We start from the raw sequence: 23,915 nt of genomic DNA on the forward strand, positions 1-23,915 counted from the left end.
AATTTTTTAGCACAGAATTCCCTCAGGAGTACACATTACTCCACCACTATGTGGGTGGCTTCCTACATTCCAAATAACAATGGCCTTTTCAGTTTAGGTTACATCCCCTTGGAAGTAATACTGTTAGGTTTCCTTGGATAGACACACCCTAGCCATGAGATTTCAATCAGGTTTTGCAAAACCAAACCAAATGCTACAGCTGCTACACACATGTACAGCTTCCACTGACTCCAGTAGCAGCTATACCTGAAGAGCTACAACTGTGTTGAGCTCCACTGTGCCAAACTCAGACCTGTTTGTAAGCCTCGACTTTTGTTCAACCAATAGTGGTGAATAATAATCTGACATTTAGATATCAGATGCTATAGTAATGGGGGCAATATATGGAGCCAGACCACCTTTGCCACAATGCCACCTACAGCGAAATAAAACCTGGACACAGAAGACACTCCACCCACCACAGAAATGCAGCTGCTTCTAGGGAGGACTGTGTTACAGAGCTCTCCATCTCCGCTTGCTGATGGTGGGAATAAATGCATTTCAGTTTATGCAGGAGAATGCTGACACGTGGAATCAAAATACAGAGGAAAGTTGTCCTGTTCCACTTTGAGCTAACATGTAGGTCCCAACTTACAGCAGGGGGAGACCACCTGCCTTTGCACTTACTGCTTTTCCAGGATAGGCTATATGGCAAGGACTTGGGTGCTCTCATGCCTGGCATTAGCTTATTCTTTGGTTCCATCACTACGCTGGACCCAGGGCTGAAAGAGATCAAATAAGAATTATCCTACACATGTGTACTTCTTTAGCCAAGTATCTTTTACTATAAATATGAGTATTTTTCTAACATTGAAGAAGACAGAGTATGTTAATTTAAACATGCAATCAGAACAGTTACTTCTCCTCGCAAAGGCTAGAGAAAAAGTGTAGAACATGTTGATGCCATCTACTTTTTGACTAAAATCCCCAGTTAATCAGTCATCCAAACAAGAAAGAAATAACACAAAGACTGCAAGAAAAATCAGAGTTAAAGCTTGATTATAAATATTGCCCTCAACTATAAATGGCATCTCAGCACACATGCCCTAGTTGTCTCTATCTCCATGCAGATGTCTAACAGCGAATGCCAATGAAAATGAGGTAGGATCAGAGGCTAAACTAGGGAAAGAAAAAGTTAAAAATTACGTAGACAAGTTGAATGTCTTCAAGTCGGCAGGGCCTGATGAAATGCATCCTAAAATACACAAGGTGCTGACTGAGGAGATATCTGAGCCATAAGCGATTATCTTTGAAAAGTCATGGAAGACAGGAGAGATTCCAGAGGACTGGAAAAGGGGCAAATATAGTGCCAATCTATAAAAAAGGGAATAAGGACAACCTGGGGGATTACAGACCAGTCAGCCTAACATCAGTTCCTGGGAAGATAGAGAAAATAATTAAGCACTCAAATTGCAGAATCCTAGAGAATAATAAGGCGATAAGTAACAGTCAGCATGGATTTGCCAAGAACAAAATTGTGTCAAACCAACCTAATAGCTTTCTTTGACAGAGTAACAAGCCTTGTGGATGGGGAAGGGGAGTGGTAGATGTGGTGCATCTTAAGTTTAATAAGGCTTTTGATACTGACTCGCATGACCTCCTCGTAAACAAACTAGGGAAATACAACCTAGATGGAGCTCCTATAAGGTGGGTGAATAACTGGTTGGAAAATCGTTCAGAGGTTAGGTGGTTCACAGTCAAGCTGGAAGGGCATATTGAGTGGGGTTCCACAGGGATCAGTTTTGGGTCCGGTTCTGTTCAATATCTTCATCAGTGATTTAGATAATGGCATAGAGAGCACATTTATAAAGTTTGCAGATGATACCAAGCTGCAAGGAGTTGCAAGTGCTTTGGAGGATAGGATTAAAATTCAAAACTATCTGGACAAACTGGAGAAATGGTCTGAAGTAAATAGGACGTGCGACACTACACTCCATATTCGTCATAGTATATGACGCCATTTCTGGGCACTGCATTTCAAGAAAGATGTGGAGAAATTGGAGAGGGTCCAGAGAAGAGCAACCAGAATGATTAAAAGTCTTGAGAACATGACCTATGAAGGAAGGCTGAAAGAATTGGGTTTGTTTAGTTTGGAAAAGAGAAGACTGAGAGGGGACATGATAGCAGTTTTCAGGTATCTAAAAGGGTGTCATAAGGAGGAGGGAGAAAACTTGTTCACCTTAGCCTCTAAGGATAGAACAAGAAGCAATGGGCTTAAACTGCAGCAAGGGAGGTTTAGGTTGGACATTAGGAAAAAGTTCCTAACTGTCAGGGTGGTTAAACACTGGAATAAATTGCCTAGGGAGGTTGTGGAATCTCCAACTCTGGAGATATTTAAGAGTAGGTAAGATAAAGGTCTATCAGGGATGGTCTAGACAGTATTTGGTCCTGCCATGAGGGCAGGGGACTGGACTCTATGACCTCTCGAGGTCCCTTCCAGTCCCAGAATCTATGAATAGTAATATTATTAGGATAGGATCATGGCATAATTATGAAGCATTTTGTACAAGATGGGTCATGTAAGGTATCATTGGAAAAATTATGATTTGCATGCATGTATCATATTTGTATCCGAAGTTACATTTCAAATGGGCTTACTCTGAAAGACACCCACAGCCAGCCTTTCAGATACAACAATGAAGAAGCCAAAGAGTGCTAATGGCTCATCAACAGAGACAATGGGCTGTGGAATAGGGTAGCGCTCCTGTGGAAGGCCAGCCTGCAAGTTATGGCTGCTAGGACTCTGCAAGGGCATGTGACCAGATCTCATGTCTCTCAACTCCATTCTGGGTACCTGAATTTTTCCACAAACTGGTTTGGAAACCAAGTTTGAAACAGAGTTCCCACCATATTAAAAAGCTATATAAGGCAGGGAGTTACATCTGTTGTTCTTCACTCCCCCACAACTCAACAACAGACAGAAGCTCTGAAAGAAAAAAAAAGTCTTGGAACAGGGTACGAGATCCCAAGCTGCAAAACAAATGCAGCTTGTCCCTTAAGAATCTGCAAGCCTGCTTATATCGCCAGCCAGGTGAGAAGCTGCTAATTCATATCCAATCTTTTTAGAATTTTAGGCTTAGTTTGTGGTTCTATTTATTTACTAGGTAATCCACTTTGTTCTGTTTTTTAATCACTTATAATCATTTAAAATCTATCTTTTGTAGTTAATAAACTTGTTCTTTGCTTTATCTAAACCGGTGTGCCTGAGACCGAAGTGTCTTGGGAAAAATCTCAGCCTGGTTAACACAAGTATGCATTGTCCTCTCCACATTGAGAGAGTGGCGAACTGGGTAATAAATTCATACTGGTTGGTGTTTTGATCAGGGCAGGACGGTACAGCTCTGGGGTCCCAGGCTGGGGGTTATTTTGGCTGTAGCCTCTCTATTGTTGGTTCATGCAGTGGCTATCCAAAGCCTGCATGCAACTACAGTTGGGTGTGTCCCTGTCTGTGTGAATGCTGGTGGGAGTGTAGGATCGGGAGTGGTCTGAAGCCGGTCACAGCAGCACAGTGCTAAGAGGGAGCCCAGGCTGGTGAGTCAGAGGGCTCAGTGGAACCCCAGTTCCAGGTGGCACCCCCGGGGGAACCTGTCACAGGATGAAATTCAATAAGGACAAATTTAGAGTACTCCACTATCAGTTGCACACATACAAAATGGGAAATGACTGCCCAGGATGATGAAGTACTGAAGAAAGGGATCTGGGGGTCATAGTGGATCGCAAGCTAAATATAAGTCAACATCATTCTGAAATGCATTAGCAGGAGTGTTGTAAGCAAGATGCGAGAAGTAATTCTTCTGCTCCACTCCATGCTGATTAAATGTCCAATTCTGGGTGCCACATTTCAGGTAAGATGTGGACAAATTGAAGAAAGTCCAGAGAAGAGCAACAAAAATGATTAAAGGTCTAGAAAACATGACCTATGAGGGAAGGCTTGACAAAGCCCTGGTTGGGATGATTTAGTTGGGGATTGGTCCTGCTTTGAGCAGGGGGTTGGACTAGATGATCTCCTGAGGTCTCTTCCAACCCTGATATTCTATGATTAAGATTGAAAAAAAGTGGGCTTGTTTAGTTTGGAGAAGAGAAGACTGAGTCCCGGTCTACACTACAGGTTTAGGTCAAATTTAGCAGCGTCAGATTGATTTAACCCTGCGCCCATCCACACGACGAAGCCATTTTTGTCAACTTAAAGGGCTCTTAAAATAGATTTCTGTACTCCTCCCCGATGAGGGGATTAGCACTGAAATCGACCTTGCTGGGTTGAATTTGGGATAGTGTGGATGCAATTCGACTTTATAGGCCTCCGGGAGCTATCCCAGAGTGCTCCAATGTGACTGCTCTGGACAATGCTTTCAACTCAGATGCACTAGCCAGGTACACAGGAAAAGCCCCGGGAACTTTTGAATTTCATTTCCTGTTTGGCCAGCGTGGCGAGCTCATCAGCAGAGGTGACCATGCAGTCCCAGAATCGCAGAAGAGCTCCAGCATGGACCAAATGGGAGGTACTGGATCTGATAGCATGGATTCATGTCCCCATACAGCAATCAGAACTCTGTTCCAAAAGACTAAATGCCAAAATATTTGAAAAAAATCTCTAAGGCCATGATGGACAGAGGCTATAACAGGGACCAGCAGCAGTGCCATGTGAAAATTAAAAAAATAAAGTTAATGGAGATATCCTATCTCCTAGAACTGGAAGGGACCTTGAAAGGTCATCGAGTCCAGCCCCATGCCTTCACTAGCAGGACCAAGTACTGATTTTGCCCCAGATACTTAAGTGGCTCCCTCAAGGGTTGAACTCACAACCCTGGGTTTAGCAGGACAATACTCAAACCACTGAGCTATCCCTCCCCCCTACCAAAAAAACAAAGAGGCAAATGGCAGCTCCAGGTCTGACCCCCAGACATGCCGCTTCTATGATGAGCTGCATGTATGGGGGTGTTAGTTGGGTTTGTGCTGCACGTTAACCCGAAAACCACAGCTGCTCCTTTTAAATGGCCAACCCATTTTAAATGGCCAACCCAAAACGTGCTTGGTATGGGAAATGAGGAAGCTGCTGTTTGAAACCATTCCCACATGTTATGAAGGTTGAAGAAGCCGAAAGACAGTGGCTTACCGTGGCTGCCTGCAAGCCGAATTCTGTTGCCCGGCCCTGCGCGTGTGATCTCTCACACCAAACCGGCAGACCCTCAATAGAAGAGGCAAAATGCAACCTTGTACTGAAAGCACATGTGCTTTATAATGTTAACAGCTTGGTTCACCGTGAAAGAGTCTACCCATTGTTCTCTAAAATGTGTCTTTTCAAATACTACTCTCCCTTTTTTTCCTCCCGCAGCTGCAAATGTTTCAATGCTCCCCCTATCATCTCCATCCCAGAGGCTAGCGCAGATAAGGCAAAAAAACCACCCTCACGATGAAAATGTTCTCTGAGCTCATGCAGTCCTCCCACACTGAAAGAGCTCAGCAGAATGCATGGAGGCAAACAACGGCAGAGTCCCAGAAAGCCGAAAATGAACACGAGGACAGGAGGGACGAGCAAGAAGAAAGGTGGCGGGAGCAAGAGGAGAGGTGGTGGCAGCGTGATGAGAGGAGGCAGAATGCAATGCTGAGGCTACTGGAGGATCAAACTGATATGCTCCGGCGTACACTTGAGCTGCAGGAAAGGCAGCAGGAGCGCAGACCGCCACTGCAGCCCTTATGTAACCAACTGCCCTCCTCCCCAAGTTCCATGGCCTCCTCACCCAGACGCCTAAGAACGGGGCCCCCCCCTCTGGTCACCCAACCACTCCACCCCAGAGGACGGCCCAAGCAACAGAAAGCTGGCATTCAATAAGTTTTGAAATACACTGTGGTCTTGTCCTTCCCTCCGCCCCTGCCCCTCCCGGGCTACTTTGGCAGTTATCCCCCTATGTGTGTGACAAATTAATAAAGAATGCATGATTTTGAAACAACAATGCCTTTATTGCCTTTGCAAGCAGTGATCGAAGGTGGGAGGTTGGGCTGGCTTACAGGGAAGTAGAGTGAACCAAGGGGGCGGGTTTTATCAAAGAGAAACAATCAGAACTCTCACACCATACTCTGGCCAGTCACAAAACTGGTTTTCAAAGCTTCTGTGATGCGCAGCGCACCCTGCTATGCTCTTCTAACCGCCATGGTGTCTGGCTGTGTGTAATCAGCGGCCAGGCGATTTGCCTCAACCTCCCACTCCGGCATAAATGTCTCCCCCTTACTCTCACAGATATTGTGGAGCACACAGCAAGCAGCAATAACAATGGGAATACTGGTTTTGCTGAGGTCTAAAATGTGTGCAGAATTGTTTAGCTTTAGAAAAGGCTTAAAACAGGGATTGGCAGATGGGGGGCTGTAACCACCCTGCCAGATCGTTTGATTTGGCCTGCCAAACATTCTGTGTTGTAGCAAACCTTTCAGAGTTAGGCAATATATAGGCTCTTAAGGTATGGGCCACCGAAGGGTTCTCGTGGATTTTCTGTCCCTTTGCTACCTTCAAGGTGCCCATCCCTGGCCTAAAGAGTTTTGCCCCCAAGACTAGGGGAGTACTGATCAGCTTCCAGTGTGTGCTGCTCCACTCCAAAGCCTAGAGCTATTCTGCAGCTAGGTCAAAACATGATTAATGTCCCTAAAATAGGATTATATTTTATCCAAAAAGATTTTCTCATTAAGAATCTTCTTTGCTTTAAGTGAGTCAGTCGAATAACTGCCACAGAGAGAAGATGAACACTGTCAGCATGTGGCAGCCGCCCCCATGTGACGAAGACTGGGATAAAGGTGAGGAAGTAGATTGACATAGGGTGGCTGTCAGCCCCTGCTATTCCCTTCTTCTTGCCCCCAATGAAGTGACATGGACTAAGAGAGAGGTCCCATAGATCCTTCTGCACAGATCATGTGTTGGGACACCCAATTATACTGCCCCTGAACAAATTAAGTTCTCCTGCTTCACAGGCTGTACCACATGCCTGCTATTCTCTACAAAACATCTGTTGTTTTCCATGTAGTCTGTTGCCCCATCTGTGCTTTGATGAAAGTGGAAATTGATGATAACCTTTACACTTTATATTTTTCAATTAAATGTGAGCTTTTAAACGTCCAAATGCACATTCTACCAACATTCTGCACTTGCTCACCCTATAGTTGAACTGCTCCTTACTACTGTCCAGGGTGCCGGTGTATGGCTTCATAAGCCATGGCATTAAGGGGTAGCCTGGGTTCCCAGGTAGCTGTTCAAATAGACCAGAGTTCCTGAAGATGCGAGCGTCATATACCTTTCCCGGCCATCCCACATTGATGTTGGTGAAACGTCCCTTGTGATCCATCAGTGCTTGCAGCACCATTGAAAAGTCCCGCAAGGGGTTTAGGTACTGGCTGCCAAGGTGGTCCAGTCCCAAGATAGGGATATGCGTTCCTTCCATCGCCCCACCACCGTTAGGTAATCCCTTTGCAGCAAAGCCATCCACTATGACCTGCACATTTCCCAGAGTCACTACCCTTGATAGCAGCAGCTCAGAGATTGCGTTGGCTACTTGGATCACAACAGCCCCCACAGTAGATTTGCCCACTCCAAATTGATTCCCGACTGACTGGTAGCTGTCTGGCATTGCAAGCTTCCAGAGGGCTATCGCCACTTGCTTCTGAACTGTGAGGGCTGCTCTTATCTTGGTATTCTTGCACTTGATGGCAAGGGAAAGCAAATCACAAAGTTCCATGACAATGCCCTTACGCATGCAAAAGTTTCACAGCCACTGGGAAGCATCCCAGACCTGCAACACTATGCGGTCCCACCAGTCTGTGCTTGTTTGCCGGGCCCAGAATTGGCATTCCATGGCATGAGCCTGCTCCACTGCCACCAGGATGTCCAAATTGCCGGGACCCGTACTTGGAGAGAAGTCTGTGTCCATGTCCTCATCATTCTCGTCACCGCCTCCTCGCCTGCTTTTGCGAGTTTTGGTTCTGCACGTACTGCAGGATAATGCGTGAGGTGTTTACAATGCTCATAACTGCCACGGTGATCTGAGCGGGCTCCAGGCTTGCCGTGGTATGGCGTCTGCAGGAGAGCGGAGTTGCAACGCAAGCGGTGGCTGACGATGGATGCCATGAGAATCGTTGTTCTCTATAAATATCTAGAGGACCTGTGAGGTGGATTCATGAGAGCAGGAGAGCAGAGTTGCAGAGGAAGCGTACCCGGAGCCCATGACAGACAACATGGAGAAATTCGCTATTGACACAATAGCAGCAGAGCAGAGATGCAGCGGAAACGGTGGATGACGATGGTGAGCAGTCCTACTGCACCGTCTGCTGCCAGCAGCACCTAGTACACAACAGCGGCGGTGTTGGTGAGCTGAGCTGAGCGGGCTGCACGCTTGCCGTGGTATGGCGGCTGCGCAGAGAAAAGGCGCGGAACGATTGTCTGCCATTGCTTTCACGGAGGGAGGGGCAGCTGACGACATGTACCCAAAACCACCCGCGACAATGTTTTTGCCCCAGAATTCCAATGGGTGGCAGAGACTGCAGGAACTGTGGGATAGCTACCCACAGTGCAACGCTCCGAAAGTCGACGCTAGCCACGATACTGTGGACATACTCCGCCGACTTAATGCGCTTAGTGGGGACACACAAAATTGAGTGTATAAAATCGCTTCCTAAAAATCAACGTCTATAAATTTGACCTAATTTCGTAGTGTAGACATACCCTGAGAAGGGACATGATAACAGTTTTCAAGTAAATAAAAAGCTTGTTACAAGAAAAAGGGAAGCGGCCAGCAGCAGGTCCAGCTCCTAGGCAGAGGCGTGCAAGCAGCTCTTGCCCACAGGCACTGCCCCCCGCCCACCAGCTCCCATTGGCCAACGGGAATGCAGAGCCGGTGCTCAGGGCAGGGGCAGTGCATGGAGCCCCGTGGCTCTCCCCCACCCCCAACCTAGGGGCCGGACCTGCTGCTGGCCGCTTCAAGGGCACAGCGCAGTGTCGGAACAGGTAGGGACTAGCCTGCTTTAGCTGCTCAGCACCCCCGACGGGACTTTTAATGGCCCGGTCAGTAGAGCTGACCAAAGCCGCCGCAACCCAGTGCCTTCATTCCGTGACGCAGTTCTGGGTCATGACCCACAGTTTGAAAAGCACTTGTCTAGATAATACTTAGTCCTGCCGTGGGTGCAGGGGACTGGACTAGATGACCTCTCGAGGTCCCTTTCAGTCCTATGATTCTATGTCACTGTTACGGGCTGTAGAAGGCTCTCATTAGACAGGTAAGGCATAGTACAATGATTTGGTTGTTCAGGGGTGAGACAGAGATAATGACCAAACACATTATGCTTCATTTTCCAAACTTGCATTGTGATTAAACTTCACAAATAAAATAATTATTTCTGACTCAGGGCTCTAACTGCCTGCAAAATCTCCTGGCTGTTAAAAGTTACTTGCAGCAGGTCATGAGAGATTAGATTAGCAGTCGGAAGTTTAAGCCTAAATTGCCTAAGGGCTGACATCAGTCTGCATTCCTATCAAGCCCAGCATAACAGATTAGTGTTTAACCCCCCAACAAATATATAACCAGTGGGGATTGAATCCAGAACCATCAGCACTAATAGTACTACAGTAGAACTAGAGTAACCATTAGCTGGTAGCAATAGTATGTTCTTATACTCCCATATGGATCTGCAACTAAAAGGAGACAGGAAACACTGACCCAGAGGCATAGGAATGTTGATTCATGCCGGTGGGAACTCCTCCATCACCACCCAAAAATAGGATTAATAAAGTAAATTGCATCTGCCCATTAACACAGCAGCATGAATTAAAAGTAGTTTGAAAGCACATCTTCCATGGAAAGCACTATCACAAGAAATACACCTTTTGTTACCTGTTGTTTATGCCACTATTGAACGTGCCCCAAACAAACGTAGAATTTGATTGCTCCTGTAGATCTGCCAAAGGAAACAGACATCACTGTGGCTCACTACTGAGTAACTTCTGCAAGCGTCATAGCAACATAAAATGAGAAATATGGCAGAGACGCTGCTAGGTTTACAAAACGGAATGAGAATTGAGCTAAGGCTTGGCGTAAGTGACAGCAAAGCAGACATTTAATTGAAAAATATAAAGTGTAAAGGTTATCATCAATTTCCACTTTCATCAAAGCACAGATGGGGCAACAGACTACATGGAAAACAACAGATGTTTTGTAGAGAATAGCAGGCATGTGGTACAGCCTGTGAAGCAGGAGAACTTAATTTGTTCAGGGACAGTATAATTGGGTGTCCCAACACATGATCTGTGCAGAAGGATCTATGGGACCTCTCTCTTAGTCCATGTCACTTCATTGGGGGCAAGAAGAAGGGAATAGCAGGGGCTGACAGCCACCCTATGTCAATCTACTTCCTCACCTTTATCCCAGTCTTCATCACATGGGGGCGGCTGCCACATGCTGACAGTGTTCATCTTCTCTCTGTGGCAGTTATTCGACTGACTCACTTAAAGCAAAGAAGATTCTTAATGAGAAAATCTTTTTGGATAAAATATAATCCTATTTTAGGGACATTAATCATGTTTTGACCTAGCTGCAGAATAGCTCTAGGCTTTGGAGTGGAGCAGCACACACTGGAAGCTGATCAGTACTCCCCTAGTCTTGGGGGCAAAACTCTTTAGGCCAGGGATGGGCACCTTGAAGGTAGCAAAGGGACAGAAAATCCACGAGAACCCTTCGGTGGCCCATACCTTAAGAGCCTATATATTGCCTAACTCTGAAAGGTTTGCTACAACACAGAATGTTTGGCAGGCCAAATCAAACGATCTGGCAGGGTGGTTACAGCCCCCCATTTGCCAATCCCTGTTTTAAGCCTTTTCTAAAGCTAAACAATTCTGCACACATTTTTCAGCAGTGGTGCAGCTGCTTCAACATACGCATTGGGAGAGGGTTCAGGGGTGTTTCTATTGTCATGTCACAAAAATCTGCTCAGGGTTTTTTCCACTACTATCATGCTCTAAGCCCCGTCTACATTAACATTATTGCTAGCTTCAGTACAACTCTACTTTTACCATAGAACAGGTACGTTTTCCAGTGTAGTGATAGCCACATAGACATCAGTGGGGAGAGAAATTGGAACACGACCTACATAACCAAGCGATTTAGGTGCTAGGGTGACAGACCTGGACAGTGAACTCCTCGTCAGAGCCGACAGCATGGGCAGTGATAGGGAAGCTTCCCCATAATCCCCTCCCCAACTTGCCCCACTCTGAACTGGAGGAACCCACCTTCAATTGGGAAAAGTTATTCAGCCTCCCTGGCCCAGTCATGGCTTTTCTGCTAAGATAGTCAAGTAGGATGTAACAGAAGTGAGGATTGTTATGATCTAGACACTTGTCCATTAAGAACTGGACTGAGACCAATTTATTTCACATATGCCACTAGACAGGCTATAAAGATTTTTGGTCACTATCAAGTCCTATCTGCATTGGAGACCCAAATCTCTCATGGCCACTAGCTTTCCGCTCTAAGCGGTCCAGATTACCAACTAGATCTCATTTCAACACACACAGTTTATGGCACAATGTACAGTTCCCATTTTAATGCTAAAATCTCTGGCAGATAACACATGTAATGCAAGCCAGTTGCCTCTCAGATGCTTAGGAGAATTTGCATGGACACAGAATGAATGAAACTCAAGTCTCCAAGGGCTCCTGCTGTTTCTGTATCACATAGCACTACAGGTAAAGGGTTGCTTATGGAATAACAGAGTATTAAAACTATCTTTAACAGCAAAAATTAAGTTAGAACGCTGTTAGCCCAAGAGCTCCAGAAGTGACTTTACAGAGCCAAAGGAATCTAATATTTTCTCACCAATGTCTTGCTCAATGCAGCTTTTGTCATCACAGCTTGAGATATGATGGCCGATCTCAGCTCTGGGTACCTGATGGCGGGCATTAAAGGGGCATGTGGCTAGCTGCTTTGCAACATCAGGGTGGTTCTAGAGAAACAGAAAAAAGTACGTGCTATCTCACTGAATTCATCCTAACCCTTGTGTTTTCTAGTCACTAGTGAAGGGTTTGTGCAATCTGCATCCTGAAATAGGTTGAAAAAATGTAAACAAGGAAAGCCAAAACTCAGCTCAGGTCCTGAGCACAAATGCAGTGTAGAAACAGCAAAGCATATGCATCCTTTATGATACAGGCTAGGTTTGTTCATTTTTACATTTAAACAACACCCTGAATTTATCTGATTGAAGATCAGCCCCAGAACAAACACAGTGAAACTGTTGCAGTGTCATCACTGGCATGGATCGATGCACAGATGAAATTGCCCTAAAAAGCTACACGGGGAGTAAGTGCCTTGAAACCCTAAATAATTCAGCCACTTTATTTTTAAATTAAGTGAGCGACAGACTAGAGAACAAGTTCCTGCCTGCGCTAGAGCTTAAGTCTTTGCAGTTAATTTAACCCGCCTGAAACAGGAGGGAAGTTACTCGATGTTCCAGCTGAGGTCACATCTATATTGGGAGCACTTTGCCAGTAGAGGTGAACTAGTGTGGACATAGAAGAGCACTACTATCCCCCACTGAAAGAAGAAACTTTACCCTTAGAAAAGATCAAGACGACAGCGAGGAAGAACACACACTGCTCAGGCCTGCTCTGCATGGCTTTTATATTACTATAGCTATGTTGGCTAGGGGTGCGATTCCTAACCAATACAGTTATACCGGTACATCATCTTAACATGTGGATGCAGTTATACCAGCACAACTAAGATACACTAGCACTGGAGAGGTTAAAACATGATCCTGACTGAGAGGACAAAAGAAAGGGGCAGCTTCTCCTGTTAAATATATAGCATTCTAGCCCAGGATAGAAGACTGAGAAGAGAGAAAGTTTCAGACAGATGTACACTGAATAGACTTAGTAGCAATATAAAAAAAAAAATAGATGTCTTAGCAGCTGCACTGCTCTAATGGCAAAGTCAAGAATTAGCTGCAACATCAGCTCATTTCTGCTTTGGCCAGCCAGAAGGCATCCATACAACGCTGGCCGCATTTGCTCCATGGCCTGAAGTGGGAAGTAAATACCCTGTCCCATGAGTGAACAGTTGGAAGAGAATAGGATCCCGTCACTGACCTAGGTATTCTGAAGAACCTGTATCACCTTTCTTCGGGGTAAACGCACTGATCTGAAGCGCATTACTAAATATGAACTGGATGCTTTTACTAAGTGGTAAACGGATGACAGAGATATAAAGACGGCTTCTTCCAGCCTAATAGCAAGTGAATGCATCCTTCTAGCAAAAGGCAACACAGCATACTGAGCTCACCATGCATTAGCATTTACAAAAATAGGATTTCCCCTTAACATCCCGTCCTACCTTCCTGCACTTTATAAGATGATAGGGAAACCGACAGGCCCTGATTTGATGAGATTTATCATATGGACATTGTATTAACCTCTCTGGATCCAAAGCATCAACTGGAAGAGAAGGAATAAAAAGACAAGAAAACATTCTGTAAAACAAGATCTAAGAACATCATGAACACAATTAACAAGTGTGGAAACATACTAGGTACTGGAGATTTCCTCTAATGGGGTTAAGCCATCAACTGTTAATAGCCTAGACAAAAATGTAAAATTGCTAAGTTGACACTCATTGTGTACACAGAACCAAATTCACTTTGGACTTCTGGTGAGTGGAATATTAAATTAAAAACGAGGAAAGTGCAGTCAGTAGTGCAGAGTGGCCAGTATATATCAACGAGTACACTTATGCAGAACAGTGAGCTGGAAATAAACACATTACTATAAAAATCCTTGAAGCTACCAAATTACCTAGTTGTATAGTAGTGACATGCTAAGGGTCAGCAGAAGAACAACATTCTGAAATAAATCCTTTTGCATTTACCTTCATGCTCAAAGGCCATCTCTGCTGGAGTAAGAAAAATCAAACTAAAACAAACATGTCTGGAGTTAAGGCTGCAATTTGCACTACAGTGCACTTGGCCCTGTAAAGTGCAGAGGCTGGCAGGTGCTTAAGAGCCCAACACCCACTGAACATAGTGAGGGCCTAAGTCACAGGCAATTTTTGAAAATGTTCCCTCCTAGTCCACACTAGGACTCAGAGAGCCACAAGTCATCTTAATCACTTAAAACTTACATAGAAGGGACAAGGTAGGTGAGGACCAACTTCCGATAGCGAGAGAGACAAGCTTTCAAGCATACACAGACCTCTTCTTCAGGATTCAGTCTGTGTTCGTGCAGCAGCTGTCTCCCCTCACACCTTCCAAGCTATTTACCCACATTTGTATCAGTGTACAGAGGGCATGCACACAAAGAAACAAGGGACAACAGACTGTGGGAGGTTTTCTAGATAGCTGGAAGTAAGGGGGATGGGCCAGATTGATTACATAAATCAGTGTTTTTCAACCTTTCTGATACCAGGGACCAGCTTGCAGCCTTTCTAAACAGGGAGATCAGAGGGACAGGCCATTGAGAAAGACTGACACAGTAATTAGGACAAATGGCTACTTGTGACAAAGTGGGAATTGTCAAAGTTTGTATGCAGGGCCAGCTTTAGGAAGTGCGGGGCCCAATTCGAACAGTTTCAACGGGGCCCCAGCAGGGATGACTAAAAAAAAGCCACTTAAAAAGAACCCTTTCATTTCTTCCATGTATTATTTACTTTCTATGACTATATAAATAATAACAAAATTATATATTACATACATTGCGTCATATATTAATTAGCTGATTTTCACTTTCATATTAGGAAAATAATTCATGTTTTGATAGTTGTACAACTGATTTTCTTCAATGTTTATTTTATTAAAATTTATAAAATATTTCCTTATTAATATAAAATTGTGCCCTCCTCCCCCCCCACCCAGCGCCTCCCAGCCCACGGAAACAAACCCTGCTTCCCCAGCGCCGTCCCACCGAAACAGCTGTGGGTCGAAAAGGAAGGTTGGGGGGGGGGGGGGTGACATAGGGTGACCAGATCACAGCAGTAAAATAGGACCCGACCCCTCCCCGCTCGGCCCCACCATCACACCCCTCTTCACCCCCTAGGCCCCCGCTGGCTTGCTGTGTCCCTCCTAGTCAGTCCCCCACCCACCACTTGCCTCCTTTCACCTTCTCCCTCCCCTGCCAGAAACCCCCATGCCCGCCCCTAGAACCCCTGCTGGCTCACTGCTTGCCTCTTTGCCCACCCGCTCGCGCCCCCCCCCCCCCCCAAGTATAAAGCCTCATTCAAAGACTCAGGGGTCACTATGTTACTGCACACAGCAATCAATCAGTGCAGTTGAAGATAAATCTCTGCATTATGCATTTTTGTATAACTTTTATTTGATTTTGTATTGAACCTTGGTAATGTTATAGCTGGCCCCTAAGGTAGTATAATTAAGGTAAAAGAAAAATGTCTTTTTGCTAGAAGTAGAATAAGATCTTCCCCCCACTTTGTAATCAATTGACCTGTTGAATGAATGAGGTGTGAATGAGGAAGATGTGGAAGGCAGGCACTTCCAGACAGCTGCAACCCTTGGAGAGGGGCTGGGAGCCAGCCAAGGAGAGCTTTGCCCAGGGCTGAGTGGGACAGAGTTTGGGTGCAGGCTCCGGGCTGGGTGCAGGCTCTAGGACAGAGTTTGGGGGCCGGAGAGGGGGCGGTGGGTGCTGGGGGGGAGGGGACTGCCATCACATGTGGCTTCCTTCCTCCCCTGCTGCCCCTCACCATAGCCTCGGTGGGGGATGGGGCTGCCCCTTGCCCAGTGTTTGCAGGAGTGGTGGCTGGGGGGAAAACCAGTCGAACTCTGGTTTTACTCTTTCATTGATGGGTCACTTTAACCCCTTACAAGCCCCTTCCCGCCTCTCTCACCTCCATTTTCTACTGGGCTTGTTTGATCTTTTCAGTGGAGCCAGATGAAAACCACAAACCCCAGAGAGAGCAACAGGCTGGAAGACTAGACTGAACCCACCACCCACCCAGCCTAGTCCATCCCAGAGCCCAGGACTGAGGGCAAATGTCCCCGCACTCCCGGGCCACCTCTTTCCACTCCTGGCCTCTCCTAGCACCGCCAGAGATTCTGTGTGGCTGCATCAGGTGTGATTTCAACTGGACCCCTCTCCCCCCCCCCCCCGCTAAATTCACCCCTGTTTTGCGACCACTCTGCACCAAGAGCACCTTCTTTCCCTGCCCTAGAGCTGCTGGATGGCTAGAAAGCTGAGCTGGGTGTTTGATCGATCCGGAATATTATTGTGCCCCTCCCCCCCAAAAAAACTTAATGTCCACATAGCTTTGGGGGGGGGGGGAATATTCCTCCCCCCCCCAAAGCTGGTCTATTTTATTGTTGCAGGGCAAATGAAGGAGCCAGAGTTTAATGGAAATATTCAGCCCCTACAGTGGTCTTGCAGCAGGGGAAGCAGAGTTGATGGAAAGGGAACTGGTTTGGATAGGAGCCCCCCGTCCCCCTCCTTTGCAAAATAATTTGGGGAAGGGAATCAGATTATTCCATGCCTCAGTTTCCCCTCTCTCGGGGGAGAAGGGAGAGATAAAAGTCTCAGCCTGCCGTGTTGCAGACCTTTCGCATTCTCCCCCCTTGATGTATTTGATTTCCTCCTCCAAACCTCCCTCTCTCTCTCACCTGGAATTCACAGCACTAAGTACCGGCTCGGGGCTTTCTTCCTGGGTTACATGATCCCGAGTTTAGTTTTGAAACAGACGCAGGCAGGCACAACTCACTCTCAAACAGCAACACCACCGAAAACCACAAAACCAACCCAATATTACACACCAGGGTCAAACACTCACCACCGAAGACCCAGCAGCTGCTAAGGTGAGTGAGGTCCACTGCAGAGATTCCTGTCTCCCACCAGACCGGAAGCCCCCTAGGTGTCTCCTCCAGGTGAGTGCTGGGGGGAGGGGAGGGGAAGGCTGCAAAGCACATGCCTTCTTCCCCCCTGCCCCCTCCTGACCTGCAACAGCCGCTGCTGCCTCTGCCTCAGCCGCGTCTCTCCTCGTTGCCTAGCAGCAACAGCTGCTGCTTCCGGGAGAGCCACGGAGCTTTGCTTCAGGCAGGGACACTGCCCGATCTGCGCGGGCCCTCTTAGGGGCGGGGCCCAATTCAGGGGAATCGGTGGAATCGGCCTAAAGCCGGCCCTGTTTGTATGAATACTTGTGCGCCTCAGGGTTCCCTATGTGTTGCACAAGTATCTAGGCAGTGGGATAAGGGTGAGAGCGCTTTGCAGATACCCCAAGAGGGAAGGTACAAGTGCCATCTAGCTACCTGGGCCCAGACAATGGTTCGACATTCTGTATCCTAGCAACTGATGGCTAGGGCCCATCCTCTGCAAGAGCGAGTCCGAGGAATTAGAGAACGAAGAGGTGGAGGCCAGGTGACCGGTTTGCCTGGGCAACAGCATACAGGATGGAGGAGGGGCAACTGGGTGTGACAGAGTGAGCTGCTGGAAGCTGGTCAGTCTCCTGGTTTGGGACTCAGGGGGAGAGCCCAGTGCTCTGAGTCTCCTCAAGATGGACTTTGCTTTAACTTCCTGCTTTCTGTGCTAACAAGATTCTGCTCTATGCTGTGTTTCAGATGACACCGCTGGCTGAGAGTCAATCCTGACTGGCGAAGTCTGGGGTGCATGGCCCCTTTGAGGGGCATGTAAGGTTTCCCCAGGTGTTCTAGTCAGGTGGACTCGCTGCAGGGAGTTTACGGCATGAAACAGGGATGCTGAATGCTCAGAGATCAGACCCAGGAGGAGCTGAAGCCCAGGAGGCTCGTCCTAGTGAGTGTGCGCCCCGAGGGGTAGTCACACTACAAGAGGGTCTTGTCCGAGGGCTAGTCTACATTACTGCGCTGTTGTAGTGAGTCTGGTGAAAACGCACTATGCTGACCGGAGAGCGCTCTCCCGTCAGCATAATTACTCCACCTCAGTAAGAGGCGGAAGCTATGACAGCAGGAGAGTGTCCCCCACTGACTTAGCACTGGTGTGGACAGCTCAGGTGGTGCGTTGCTCAGGGGGGTGGCTTTTTCACATCCGTGACCGACATAAGTTACATCAACTTAAGTGGTAGTGTAGACAAGCCCTGAACTACATTCAGTGGTTCCAGACCACCAAGCCTGTGCACCCATGAATTATGGGGGGGGGGGAAGGAGTCCCCAATGCATCAAACCAGCGCCATATGCCAGGCTAGGCCTCTGAAGAGGGCAGCTCCCTTACCTGACCATGGTACTAACTAGGGCTGTATATTAATCACAATTAACTCATGCGATTAACTTAAAACCTCCCCCCTCACAAAAAACCCCCACACAATTAGCCAGCATCGCAAGGTATTTACATGCCAGATATGCTAAACATTCATATGCCCCTTCGTGCTTCAGCCACCATTCCAGAGGTCATGCTTCCATGCTTATGACACGTTAAAAAAATAATGTGTTAAATAATTTGACACTGAACTCCTTGGGGGAGAATTGTATGTCTCCTTCCCTGTTTTACCCACGTTTTGTCATATATTTTATGTTATAGCAGCCTAGGATGATGACCCAGCACATGTTAATTTTAAGAACACTTTTTAAACTACAGATTTGACAAAATGCAAAGAAGGTACAAATGTGAGATTTCTAAAGATAGCTACAGTACTCGACCGAAGGTTTAAGAATCTGAAGTGCCTTCCAAAATCTGAGAGGGATGAGGTGTGGAGCATGCTTTCAAAAGTCTTAAAAGAACAATATTCCAACGTGTAAACTACAGAACCCGAACCATCAAAAAAGAAAATCAACCTTCTGCTGGTGGCATCTGACTTAGATTATGAAAGCGAACATGCGTTGGGCCACACCGCTTTGGATCGTTATTGAGCAGAACTTGTCATCAGCATGGACACATGTCCTCTGGAATGGTGGTTGAAGCCTGAAGGGACATATGAATCTTTCGTGCATCTGGCATGTAAATACCTTGCTTCACCGACTATAACAGTCCTATGTGAATGCCTGTTCTCACTTTCAGGTGACATTGTAAACAAGAAGTGGGCAGCATTATCTCCTGCAAATGTAAACAAACTTGTTTATCTTAGCTATCGTCTGAACAAGAAGTAAGACTGACTACTTGTAGGCTCTAAAGTTTTACATTGTTTTGTTTTAGAATGCAATTTTTTTTGTACATAATTCTACATTTGTAAGTTCAACTTTCATGATAAAGAGATTGTACTATATTATTAGTATTACATGAATTGAAAAATACTATTTCTTTTTTTTTACAGTGTAAACATTTGTAATAAAAATAAATATAAGTGTGCACTGTACACTTTGTATTCTGTGTTGTAATTGAAATAAATATATTTGAAAATGTAGAAAACATCCACAAATATTTAAATAAATAGTATTCTATTATTGTTTAATCGTGCGATTAAACTGTTTAATTGTTTGACAGCCTAGTACTAACAGGATATTAACCAAGTTGCGTCTGTAGCCACATTTTGGAGCCAGCCACTGCTAATAAAGTCAATTATTAATTGTGGCACGGAGAGGGCCTTAATAAGAACAGTCACTTTACTGGGACGATCCCCAGGAATCTGATTTAGGCCCTGTCTGCACCAGACGTGACTGTAGTTTTGGAACCAGTTTGTAGCACACACAGCAAATCTGATCTGCTAGTTGGATCGTCCATTTCTCTAGACCACAGACATAGTCCACTAGCTCAATGTGGGAACCCACAAACCATGACGCACACGGTGGAGGACTGCAAAATGACAACTTCCTGCATGCCTTGAACATTACTGATAAGAACGCTGTGACTTGGCCAGATTGCATACGCTAAATAAATAAAATGAACCACACACAGCTGAGTTACGCACTCACTCCAGCCTTCCTGGCTCACAAAGGTTGGGGCATGGTGTTGCGTGTCTGCACTCAATATGCTGCCTAGAAGCGTTTGTCTCAGTACACCCAGTCACCCACCCAGCAACTACATATTACCCAAGCAGTCTCACACCCACCTTGCAAAACCTAGGTATGGTTTCTTGCTGTGATATTGACCCACATCATCCTTTATTGCCTCTAAAGTTTGTGTGGTTTTGAACTGCAAGAAGACCACTGCACCTGATTTTGGATCCCAGAATGAAAGAATTTGTGAATCGCTGCTCTAGCACACAGACGCATATACCCACCAAACTTAATGCCTAGAGTGGAAAGTTACTTCCCTACAAGCCACTCCCTCCTTTAACCAAGTTTAAGATACTTTAATACTTTCAAAGATCTAAGCTGTCTCTCACTGTATCTTTGCAGGAACCATGAATAGAATCATAGAATTGTAGGACTGGAAGGGACCTCCAGAGGTCATCTAGTCCAGGCCCCTGCATGAATGTTACAAGCCAGCAAAGAAACTTACCATAGTTGTCTTCTAAATCCCTTTTATTGATGCTGAAAGAACGCTGACTGAAGTTTCGCTGGAGGATCCTTTGAGCCAGTCTTGGAGTGTCATTCTCCTCCTCAAAATATCTACCCTTTAGACCAAAAATGAGGAGATTCACAGATTTCTAAGTAGGGTGACCAGATGTCCTGATATTTAGGTGTTTGTCCCGCGTCTCGACCGATCTTTGGTTGGGACGCAATTTGTCCTGGCAGCACACGGCTTTTTTTTTTTTTTTTGCTCTGCCAAAGGACACCCCCCCCTCCCCCATGCTTCCTGATATTTTCTTCCTCTCATCTGGTCACCTATTTCTAATGCCAGAAGAGACAGTTATGATCATCTAGGAGTGGTTTTCAACCTGTGATCCGCAGATCCCTAGGGGTCCACAGACTATAGCTAGGATTTCCAAAGGGGTCCTGCACCTCCATTTGAAATCTTTAAGAGTCCGCAAATGAAAAAAAGTTGAAAACTACTGATCTAGGCTGACCTTTTGTATAACACAAGGCATAGGACTGCCCTGAATTAATTCCCGTTTGACCTAGAGCAAATCCTTTAGAAAGGTATCCAATCTTTATTTCAAAAATTTGATGGAGAATCTACCACAACAGTTGGTAATTTTTCCAATTCTCCCTCACTGTTAAAAATAAACTTTATTTCCATTCTGAATTTTTCTAGCTTCAACTTCTAGGCACTGGAAATAACTTGAAAGTTATTTCAATTTATCCATCACAGCTACTAAGGGTCAAAGATCAACTGCAGGACAGTAGCCAGTAGACTTTACATCTATGCTATGTATGCATAGGATACAAGCTTACTCTTGGTGGCCCACGTATAATTTAGGGTACCAGGAATCTCATGTTCTTCTGCTCCACAGAGAAAGATTTCCTCCAAGATGCTAAAATCCAAAGATTTTTTGACTGAAACATCCTCTTTGACCAATACATTTACGAGGTTTAAAAGAACCAGTTCCCAAGACAAATTAAGCCATGTATTTTGGGAGTTCAGTAATCTTTTCTTATACTCACTTCAGTGCTCTATCCCTGAGCCCCTCCACCTGCCTGACAGGTCAACACTTTTACACCTACCTTGTGGCTCATGATCTGTATGAAGAACTTTGTTCCTAATGCTTTAGTTTAAAAAAAAACAAAAAAAACAAAAAAAAAAAACACAAAGGGTTAGATTCTCTCCAGTCTTCACTGCAATTTATACAATTTGAATACATCAGTCATCTAAAAAATCCTTCCCCACAAGATTATAAATCTAAATAAGACAGAATTTGAAGGACTGCAGATTTAGTTGCCCACCAGAAAATATGGTTGTTGCTTTAAAAAAAAAAAAAAAAAAAAAAAAAAAAAGCCAAAATGAGATGCCTAATAAAATTGGCACACATAGGCCAAGTGTGTCAGCTGCGTATCCCTCTCTCAAGGGTGAACTGCAGATCTGACCAGCACCAATAATTTTGGAGGTGCCTTTGACAAACTGGCACGGTCTGACCTAGGACACCCCAGCGAGGGCACTGGTATGTCCTTCCCCACCTGCCCCCAGTGCACTATGGGGGGCATGTGGCAGCCAAAGGACACTGAAGGGGGCACAGACCATAGCCTGGGGTCTGGGGCGGCGCAGTGCGAGGCTGAGTCGCGGGCAGCCAGTGACCCGGGCACTCACACCGCGAGCCAAGGCGCTGGCAACACGATCCCACCGGCCCCTGGCTCGGCGCAGGCTCGCAGCGCCCCGCACAGCCGGGACCAGGCAGGGGCATGGCAGCCGGTGTCAGCCCCGGAGCCGGCAGCAGCAGGGCCCTAGCCCAGCCCCGCCCACGGGAGGGACAAGCGGGGTGGTCCCCCAACCACCGGCACCTAGCGAGAGAGACGAGCTCCCCCAACGACCCGGCCCGCGTCTCCCCCGACCTGGCTGGGGGCACCTGAGGAAAGTGTGTGCGGGGAAAGCTACGCCCCACGGCCCCGGCCCGGCCGTGCTGAGGGGAACCGGGCGTGAGCCGTTACCCAGCAGACTTTGCGCCGAACCAGCGCGTGGCCTTAGTGCGAAGGCGGCTCCGGAGCAGCCACTGCGAAACTCCTCCCTCCGCCGGCGCGAGACCACAGTGAGGCTTTAACCCCCACCCCCCCCTTTCGGGCATCATAATGAGGCTGCTGAAGTCACCCCTCCCAGCTGAAGGGGCGGGGCTAGCCGGGCAGCGCAGGGAGGGGCGGGCCGTGAGGGAGGTGCCGGGTCACTCCGCGCTGGGCTTAGTAGCGCGCACTGGGGTTGGGCTTGGAATGGAGCAGGTAGGGTGACCAGACGTCCCGACTTTGTCCCGATATTGGGGACCCTCTGGTGGAGGACGCAAGCCGGCACTGCCGGCGCCACTCACCTCTTCTTCCTGGGCCCTGAGGCAACTCAGCTGAACTCCCAGCGCCTGCCTGCCCAGTGCTGCAGCCCCACTCCCCAGGCACGCACAGAGACGGCGAGGAGGTCTCCACTGTGTGTGCAGGGCGGGGCTTGTAGGGGGCCTGCAGCGAGCCCCCCTCGACCCGACCCGACCCGACCCAGCCAGAGGGACGGGACCTGCCTGCTGGATGCTCCCTGGGAGCCGCTCCAGGTAAGGCTAGCACTGCCTGGGACTCATCTGGCCCCCTGACAGGTCCCTGTGGCGGGGGGGGGAGGGGCTCTGCGTGCTGCCCCCTTCCCTCCCCGAGGTGGGAGGTGGAGACGGAGTGGAGGCAAGCTGGTGGGGGGCGGGGCGTGGAGCTGCCGGTGGGTTCTCCGTTTTTCCTGTGCTCTAGCAGTTTTTTTGTTTTGCTCCGCCACCGGCTTGTTTTTTGTTTTTTTTTCTCTGTTCCCCCCCGCCCCCCCATATTTGACCTCTGTCATCTGGTCACCCTAGGAGCAGGGCGTGTTGGGAGGGGGGATGCAGGATGGGAGTGTGGCTAAGGGGTCACGGTGCATGCTGGGACAGCAGTGGCAGCAGGGGATGCAATGCAGCCTGGATGGGAGAGCAGTGCATGCTGGGACTGCACCCTGAATTGGGGCAGTGCATCTTGGGAACATGGCTAAGAGGTGGAGCAGTGTATGGTGGGACAGCAACTGAGGGGGGAGCAGTGCATGCTGGGAGTGCAGTTTGAGGGCCAGGGAGCTGTGTATGCTTAGGGTTGCCAATTTTCTAATCACACAAAACCACACACCCTAGCCCTGCCCCTTCCCTGAGACCCTGCCCCCCCACTACATTCCCCCTCCCTTGGTGGCTCGCTCTTACCCCCCCACACACTCACTTTCACTGAGCAGCGGCAGGGGGTTGGGGTGCAGGAGGGAGTGAGGGCTCTAATTGGGGGTGCAGGCTCCAGGGTGGGGCCAGAAATTATGGGTTTAGGTTGTGGGAGGGGGCTCCAGGCTGCGGCAGGGAGTTGGGGTGCAGGAGGGAGTGAGGGTTCTGGCTGGGGTGGGGCTGGGGATGAGGGGTTTGGGGTGTAGGAGGGGGCTCCAGGCTGGGGAGTGGGGC

At 47.4% G+C, this 23,915-nt stretch overlaps 1 protein-coding gene across 5 annotated transcripts in view; it reads right to left on the reverse strand.

Annotated features, from left to right (window-relative positions):
* The window catches only part of LOC128828061 (gametocyte-specific factor 1-like), a 39,380-nt gene extending 16,246 nt beyond the window's left edge, over positions 1 to 23,134 (reverse strand). Inside the window, exons 1-8 of one of the 5 annotated variants that reach the window (XM_054012389.1) lie at positions 22,791 to 23,134; positions 21,505 to 21,545; positions 20,399 to 20,513; positions 13,395 to 13,495; positions 11,883 to 12,009; positions 10,429 to 10,515; positions 9,906 to 9,969; positions 667 to 761 (exon numbers count right to left, since the gene is read on the reverse strand). In XM_054012389.1, coding sequence (XP_053868364.1) covers positions 667 to 761; positions 9,906 to 9,969; positions 10,429 to 10,515; positions 11,883 to 12,009; positions 13,395 to 13,495; positions 20,399 to 20,513; positions 21,505 to 21,516 — 601 coding nt within the window. In that variant the 5' untranslated portion in view covers positions 21,517 to 21,545; positions 22,791 to 23,134. Of the gene's footprint in view, positions 1 to 666; positions 762 to 9,905; positions 9,970 to 10,428; positions 10,516 to 11,882; positions 12,010 to 13,394; positions 13,496 to 16,823; positions 18,097 to 18,795; positions 18,827 to 20,398; positions 20,514 to 21,504; positions 21,546 to 22,084; positions 22,219 to 22,422; positions 22,504 to 22,790 lie in introns of those variants that run through there. The other 4 variants (XM_054012393.1, XM_054012390.1, XM_054012392.1 and 1 more) reach the window with 4 other exon arrangements.
* Between the last annotated feature and the right edge of the window lie 781 nt (positions 23,135 to 23,915).

The sequence above is a fragment of the Malaclemys terrapin genome, chromosome 23 (assembly GCF_027887155.1).
Source record: "Malaclemys terrapin pileata isolate rMalTer1 chromosome 23, rMalTer1.hap1, whole genome shotgun sequence".
NCBI classification, from domain to species: Eukaryota; Metazoa; Chordata; order Testudines; family Emydidae; genus Malaclemys; species Malaclemys terrapin.